This window comes from Gobius niger, assembly GCF_951799975.1.
Source record: "Gobius niger genome assembly, chromosome: 12".
NCBI lineage: Eukaryota > Metazoa > Chordata > Actinopteri > Gobiiformes > Gobiidae > Gobius > Gobius niger.
Genome location: NC_136863.1, coordinates 7,979,441 through 7,987,905, shown reverse-complemented (window position 1 = coordinate 7,987,905; position 8,465 = coordinate 7,979,441). Strand labels below are relative to the sequence as shown.

The following is an 8,465-nucleotide window of genomic DNA, read 5'->3' as shown; positions in this document are numbered from 1 at the left end:
GGTGGTTAATTATTAACCTTACCTCATACCACCCGTGTTAACCAAGTGCATTTTCTCTAGTTCGGCTTTACCCAAATCTAAAAGCTTCTGTACTGGAGAGCTTAAAGCCAATAGGCCAGAATTAACGCCTCATTTGAAAACTGATCTAAATTGTTCTTTTTCCTTGTGTTGTTGCTATTTTGTCGTCACTTTTTTCCCTTTTTTTTCCCATCTAATTTTTGCCACTGTTTTTGTTACACCTTCATCACTTTTTTTTAAATCACATTTTAATTGCACTTTTTTTTTGCTTTTGTCGTCACATTGTTGTTAGTTTTTTGTTGTTGTTTTCTGTCACATTTTTGTGGCTTTTCTTGTCACTTTTCGATATGTTTTGTGTGTGTGTTTTCATCGTTGTTTTCTTGTTCTTGTCGGTATTTTGATAGAAATCGCCAATGAAGAAACAGAAGTGAGACTGATTGTAACAGGGACTATTAAACCAATCTCTCAATTACAGGCCAAATGAAAGCTACGTTGTCTTGTCGTCTGAACTTCCTGTAAAATTAATTAGCTCTCTGTTCAAAGTGAGCGGCCGCGCACATATAGCATCATCTCACACTCTGATGGGGCATGTGTCTGTGGCGTGTTAGGGGACGAAAAACAGGACGCTCCACTCCAGCGCTGGGCCTTATCAGCATTTTCACAGCGGGACACACTGATGAAGAGGGAGGGGAGTGTTTTAGTCATCAAACCAAAACAACTCACAAATGCCCAGCTCACGGTCAGCAGTGTTGTGACTCAGGCAGGCCGGCGATTCAGGCGGAGGACGTGGAGGAGGTTTCCTAGTCTCGTTACTGTGGACTGCCCCGGGACAATGGAAGAGATGAGGATTTCCATGACCTGGTGCACAGAGAGTAAAGGCGAATTTGAGAATTAAACATGGTACCGGGGCGACATTTAGCGCTGAACGGGACAAAGCCAGAGGTCACCGCAACTGAAGGCAAGTCAAATTGTGTACATATTACGAGAGAAGTTCATTGTTTGAGTTTACTATTTTACACAGTACAATGTTGAAGAAATATTGTTTTGAAGTCAATGACAGAGCAAAAAACGTATTTACAGTAGACTAGAGCTAAGTAACGCCAGGCACAGGGCAAACTCACATCCTCAAGCAAATATTATCTCACCCTCAAGATGATTTTATGGAATAAATTACAAAAATATTGTCAATTACTTCAAAATGTCTCTTAAGGAGGACACCCAAGCTCCCTTTAACAGTTTTAGTATTAGTATAAAGTTATCCTTTCTATAAAAATCACTGCAGTAATACAGGCATATCCTATATACTTTATGCAAACAGTCTATATTGAGATAAAAGTGCACTTGAAATCAACCTGGAGGTGAATTTATAGTCAATTCTACAGATAGGAAGATACGAAAAGTGTAAAGAATTTCTGTTGATGTGTAAACTTGCATTGTAAAACAACTTATAATATAAATGACTTGTGCAACACACATTTCTTTTGATGTGTTTGAAGGCGGTGTGTGTTTAAAGCCACCACGGGGACCACTTCCTGAGACTGTCCCCATTTGTGGAGGAAATGCCATCGCCCTTGACCTCATCAGCTGTGAGTTCAACACGATAACAAAGGCAGATAGAGAAGGGTGCTTAATGCTCACTACAGTTACAGTAAAGAATATTGCTTTAGTCTTAACAAAACGTCGTCAGATATCGTCACTGTGTGCATGGTTGTGATCAGTGATAAATGAATAGAGTTCGGAAATTCCACAGTTACCATAGCGATCCGCCATTTCAGTAGCTGTTAGCATACATTTCCATTTACTAAACATTAGCTAAAAACAGCATTAAAAGTGGAACAAGTCTGTTAGCTGCTGAGTTAATGCTGGTAAATACATTTAACTTACTGTGGTGTCCAAGTGTTTTAATGTGTACAATAACTGCAGTATTTTAACTTTTAACATCCCCATTAGTTTATTATTGCTGCTAATCCCATAATCCTTAGCGATATTGTCCTTCCATTATGTTACATATGCTAAAGGCTATCATGCTAATCATATTGTTAGGCAAATAATCCAGATTGTTAATGGACTGAGATTTACAAATGCACTTTACAAATGCGCATATGTATTGTTTTTCCAAGTAGTATTGACCAATGTAATAGATTTATGATCATGTATAACCATGTTTAATTAGCTAGCCTAGCAAGCTTGTTAGCTGGCGTGGATTTCAGGGCTCAAAGGTAAGATAATCGAGGGTTTTCTTGATTAAATGTTTGTGGCATAGATTATCTAACCTCATCTAATCTATATATGCAGTACGTGCCACTAACATTCAACAACTCCAATAAACTAACTTTGCACAGTGTAATGTAGCAGGCTACTTACCATTAGCCGTTTAGCAGCTGCTGCGCGAGATGCGAGGATCACGTGACAGAGTTGAGGGATAGAAAGATGGAAAAAAAATCTGAATAAATAAAAGAAACATCAGAGGTGGGTAGAGTACACAAAATATTTACTCAAGTGAGAGTAGCGTTACTTAAAAATAATTTTGCTCAAGTAGAAGTAAAATGTAGTAGACCTTTTGCTTGATTTCTGTGAGTACTGAGTAACTGAGTGACATAAATTATAGGAAGCGATGTGAAAATTGTAAAATTTTCAAAGGAAATACCAAACAAACAACAAAATATATAAAAAGAAATTATCATGAAGAATTAAGAAAACGAAACACAAAATACATCTATTGTATTTTTTTTTTTACTCAAGTAAGAGTACTGACACTTAATTCTAATAAGCTATTACTTAAGTAGAAGTAAAAAGTACTGTATATATGAAAAAAGTACTAGTAAAAGTAGTTACTTTAAAAAGTTACTTAAGTACATGTAAGTTAAGTAAATGTAACGGAGTGCTACCCACCTCTCATATAATGAATAAATGATGAACAAAATGTTATTGTATATAGATATGTACACAAAGCAAACAATAATATAATTTATGTTTTGTTTAGTCAGTGATTCTCATAAAGAGGAGAATATGGTGTAATTTTCTTTCTCCCCCATGGAGCTGTAGTTTAAATTATATGAAATATTTATACTTTTTGCTTTATATAGTCTTAAACATATAACAATATGCTATACAGATAAAAATAACAGTTTGGACTGCAAGTGCCCTCATATTCTCGGTGGGAATCTGTGGTAAACACTGTTCATGTAACTTTAGAATTCTACCTAAAAATAACCAAAATGCAAATAAAACAGTATTTTTGTATTGGTCAACATACTCTATTTTCATTCATCTTAACGCTCTGCCTCTTCTCTTTAGCCCAACCTATGCCTGTACCTGTCCCGGCTGCAGAGGAGGAACCACAGAAGTCACAGCCTGAGCCCCAAACGAGCCCTAAATGTCCTCAGTGTGGTCTTAAGAGCCCAGCGTCCCGGGACCTGAGGGGACCACAGGGCTCCAGTCTGTCTGTGCACAGTGTAAACAGCAGGAGGAGCAAGAGCAAAGGAGGCAGTGTGGCCACGTTAAACCAACCTGCTGCTGCTGCTGCTGCACCTGGAGGTAAGCTCAGCCGTTTAACAATTCCAGTATAGTGTCAAAAAACTGCACTACTGATGAAAAAAGTATCGAAAGCAGGTATTGAAAAACACAAATCTTTAGAGACCAAGTTGTGATGCCTGTTGGTCCAGGGGCAGCATTAAAAGAAGGTGCTTGTTTGTTTCAGCTCAAATAAATTACACAAATTAAAAGAAATTGGTATTTTATGGAATAAAGGAATAATTTTGCTTTGTTTTATGGTTCTAGATGACAAATATTTTAGTATAGGTATTGAATAAAGTATCGTTCAGGTGTCGGTAATGTAAACAAAGTATTGTCAAAGGGACTAGATGCAAGTTGGACATTTTTATACTCACTATTGCCACCTCAGGTCTTACATGTAACTGCAGTCTCTATATTAAGCTTGTGCATGATGGCACTTCGGACCCGAAGTCTCTACTTTTTGAGTGACACTGCAGGATTTTAGAGGCAGTTGTGGTGAACAGGTCTGAGCTCATTCTACACATTAGGACATGGTTGGAACATGGGGAGGAAAATACTTAGTTTTAGCATTTTAAACTGTGTATAGTCCTTTTAAAGGAGTAAAAAAAATAACGGTACCCAGCCCTAGAGTGCAGGTGGTTTCAGAGCCTGGGAAGCAAATGAATGTCAATGTAGGGAAAACAGATAATTCAACCATTTCTGAACAAACACAGGCACAAAGGGAGTTAAAAGCTAATAAACAATATCCTTCAACAGAAAGAATTGTTTTGTACTTAGGCTGAGAGAAAATACACTTGTTTTACAATTTCACAATCAATGATTTGTATCGCGATGCAATACCCGTATGTTTTGTGAATCAGTGATAATGATGAAGTTCTTATCTCCTGACCTTTACATCTAATCAGACTATTGTGAATAGATATTTCAAGGAACTGCTTTATTACTTTACCCTGATACAAGAATAGTATTGCAATCACCTTTATTGTGTTGCTGGTTGGCAACAATACATCGTCCCGGTCGTGTTTTTTGGTCCAAAAGTGGCCAATGAAAAGTCTTAAAATGTCTCAATTGTGATCTTGCCCTTACATATGGACTCTACCCTAGTACCTTCGAGGCTTAAGTACGGCACACCCTAGGATATCTAAAACGTATTGTCTTAGTCTTACAGTTGTTTAGAGTGTAATATATAAAAAGTAAGGATTTGTTTGGACCAGATAAGTCTGTGTGAAGTTTTGTATCCGCAGGACTTTGAATCTGCACTTTGTTCCAGTTTTATCAAAGTACGAGGGCCACTTCTTGTTTACCGCTGTGTCCATGTTGTTATCTCTATGAAGTTCGGCGTCAAATCAATACAGAAGCAACATATAATAATGCTCTGTTTTCATCTAGCACAGGAGGCATTAGCATACGTTATGTGCACCGGGGGGTGGGCAAACCAAGCAATCCAGCGGACCCAGCTCCCCAGGGAACATCGCCATTTCCTTCATTTACTTTCTTTGAGTAAACAGGATAAAACAGCTCGATTTGCATGCGCTCACCAGATCCCGTGGTCTCTTACAGGGATGAAAAAGCAAAGAGAAAACAATGCAGTGCTATACGGATTGCAATACACGGACTCCGGCACGGCACCGGGGGTTAATGTATGCAATTTGAAGCGCGACTAATTTGGGTTCAATTATCTCCTGACAGATTCCTCTCTAGATGTTGTTCATGATTGGAAGCCTCCGTGGCCTTCTTTCACGCTCCCCAAGGAACGAGCGAGCCGTGATTAGTAAACACAATCACATTATTTGATCGTTACAACAAAGTACTGTTAAGGTTTTTCCCACATTGGCACGACAAACAAACATGCGAGAGATTAATTTAGGGTTAATCGCGTTGTTAATCCGGCCTTTGAAGCGTCTGACAGCGCAGAGTCGGGGAGCTCTGATCCAATTCAAGGGCTGTTGTTGAAATAAACAAGGCTGTTTGTGCGAAGCGAAGGGAATTCGGCTCAAAGCTCTCCACGGTGAAGTGTGAAGTGTCTTGCCCAAGGCCACATCAGTCAAAGCTGGAGGTGGTGCTTCTCTGTGTAAATGTGTCCATGATTTCAGTAACTAATTTCGAGATAATCTTTCCATGGGGCGAGTTTTTCCACACTTAAATTAAAAAGAGAGATCTACAACAACCTTCAAGCCTTTATCTAGTCTTAACCTGTTAAACCACATTTTCCTATCTTAAAAAAAGCTCCATAACAGCAACACAAACGAGACAAAAAAGCCACAAAAACTCAACATGAAGTGACAAGAAAAAGTGGCAAAAAAGCAGCAATACAGTGACAAAAGCGTAACAAAAGAGTGACAAAAAAGCTACAAAACCATGACAAAAATGTGATGAAAACACAACAGAAAAGTGACAAGAAGGTGATGATTAAAAAAAGTCAAAAAAGTGACGGCAACACGACAACAATGTGAGAAAAAAGATTTGTTTCGATCAATTTTGTTAGCTTTCAAATGAGGCGTTACACTGGCCTATTGGCTGTGAACTCTCCAGTAAAGAAGATTTTAGATTTGAGTAAAGCTGAACTGGAAAAAATGTGCTTGGTTGGTTAAGAGGTTAAGTATGATGAGTTTTTTCTTTCACTTAAGTGTCATTTCAGTGCTCAAATTGCCTCCACTATAAAATCACATCTCGCCCATTACATTCTCTGGTTGGAATATCAGCTTGAGAACCAAAATGTAAACATAAACTTTATCATTATGCACTAAAATAAACTTTTGATTATCAGTCAAATTATTATCTGACTTCAGTTCAGTTTGTTGATCAACAAGAGATTAAATGGGGCGTGGAACCATTTTTAGTGCGTTGCGAGCCCACAATGTTCTTTTTTTTTAACAATTATGTACAGAAAAAGCACTTCAGAATCACTTCTTGAATCTGTTAAAGAGGGGGTATTATGCTTTTTTCAATCACATAGCACCAGTCTATATCACACTACAATGATGACGAAACCTTCTGTTGGTCTGTAAATGCAGTAAATTAGAATAACTGCCTTGTATAAAATTGCTCTCTCAAAATGGCTGTAGCGAATGTCTTGAAATAGGCCTCTGTCTCTTTAAGAACCTCTGACTCTTTCCGGCTGGTGACGAAAGCTCGGAGGCGTCTCCAGGAGGTGGGGGCGTTCCTAGGAGGACTCAGGCAAACCTATCCCTAAAATGGCTGCCATCAGAGTTTTTACAGATTACTCAAAAATACGTGAATGTGCCAAGGCAACACTTCAGGCATGTTTTTAATGAGGGAATGACATAATAACATGCTGTAAAGCTTGAAAAAGTCGATTTTGCATAATACCCCCCCTTTAAAATGAAGGTTACCGGGATGTTTTAATCATAATTTCAGCCTTTTGGGGGGTCTATTCCGTATTTGAGTCATACTCGTTGAGAACTACGACTTGAGATCATTGGTTCTAGATTTAGGAGTATTTTATTTATTTGCAGAATACTGAACACTTGCCTTGAAATGCATTTTGTAACATATTAGGTTACTACTAGAGCGTGGCGTTACTCAAAAGGTCAAATATTTTACAAGGTGGTATAGAGTTCGGGAAATTCCACAGTTACCATGGAGATCCGCCATCTTTGCAGCTGTTAGCATACATTTCCATAGACTGACATGAGCTTAAAAACAGTATAAAAAGTGGAGAGAAACAACTCCGGTAGCTGCTGAGTTACTGCTGGTAAATACATCTGTGGTGTTTTAATGTGAACAATAACAAATAATAAAAAAAATAAAATAAAAAAAAAGAGTGGTGCGCACTGAATGGGTGCTGCTGCCGGATGCTCTCTCATCGAATGCAATTTCTCCATCTGTGAGATCAATAAAGTACCATCTTATCTTATCTTATCTTATAACTCCAGTATTTCAACTTTTAAAATCTCCATTAGTTTACAATTGCTGCTGATCCCATAATGCTTAGCCATATGACATCACATTCCCGAACTCTATTGGGTGTAAAACATTTTAAAACCACAGCTTTAGATGGTAGGAAGAAGCAAAAGATATGAAAATACTGATCTGATATTTGGGTACTTATCAAAGGTAGTGGTTGTTTAAAATTCCTTCACAGACATTTTAAAATGGTTGACCAGTTTCTCTTTGTCCCGCAGCAGACTGGTGCTTTGACCTGCTGCTGTCGTGCCTCTTCTGCCACTGCTCGGCCGTGCTCCTGGGGCTTCTGGACCTGTGCTCTTTGGGCCTCTCCTCCCTGTGCTCCTGCTGCGCTGAGGGCTGCTCCTGCTGCTGCTCCGCCGCGCAGGACGCCCCGGTGGAGGAGCTGAGCTGTCACACCCACTGCCAGTCCGTCCTGGTCCAGTCCTGCTGTGAGCCCGTGGAGTTTCTGGAGTTCTGCCTGGAGTGCTGCCAGATCTGCCACCGGAGCTGAGGACTGAGCGTTTTACACAGAGGGTAGAACTCAATGTTCACGGACTTCACTGAGACATTTGTAAGTTATATCTTGGATTCTTGGATCTTTCGTCCCACCACTCCAAGATATAGGACAGATTCTATGCTTTTTAAACTAGTTCAATACTGAAAACACAGGGGTAAGTAGTGCATATTTATAGTTACAAGGGAAGTAGTAATTTCATCACAAGAGCTTTTTCTGGTCAGAATCAGGTCATGTGACATTATTTTAGGAAATCAAATGGTTTAAAAACACCAAATGTGACTGAAGAAGGAGTACAGGCGCAGAAAACACTTTTCTTTTTTTCAATTAAATGCCTTTTGGAAATTATTTTTATGTTTTAATACATTTGTGGGCCATAGTTTTGGACTGGGGAGAAGAGGTCATGACTACAGCAGGAGCAAGTTGGGGAAAAACAATGGGAACCACTGTTTTAAAACACTAGTGACACTTTGCATTCTACAAAAATGTCCAACCAGGGGTGAAAAGT

The 8,465-nt window shown here is 38.9% G+C and overlaps 1 protein-coding gene across 1 annotated transcript; it reads left to right on the top strand.

Annotated features, from left to right (window-relative positions):
* Nucleotides 1-915: 915 nt before the first annotated feature.
* LOC306971994 (uncharacterized protein) lies at nucleotides 916-7,956 on the top strand (the record flags this gene model as incomplete). The annotated part of the gene is made up of 4 exons (XM_079568438.1): nucleotides 916-976; nucleotides 1,515-1,604; nucleotides 3,316-3,555; nucleotides 7,680-7,956. 4 exons carry the CDS (start codon nucleotides 916-918, stop codon nucleotides 7,952-7,954), a joined length of 666 nt encoding a protein of 221 aa, XP_079424564.1. The 3' UTR covers nucleotides 7,955-7,956.
* Between the last annotated feature and the right edge of the window lie 509 nt (nucleotides 7,957-8,465).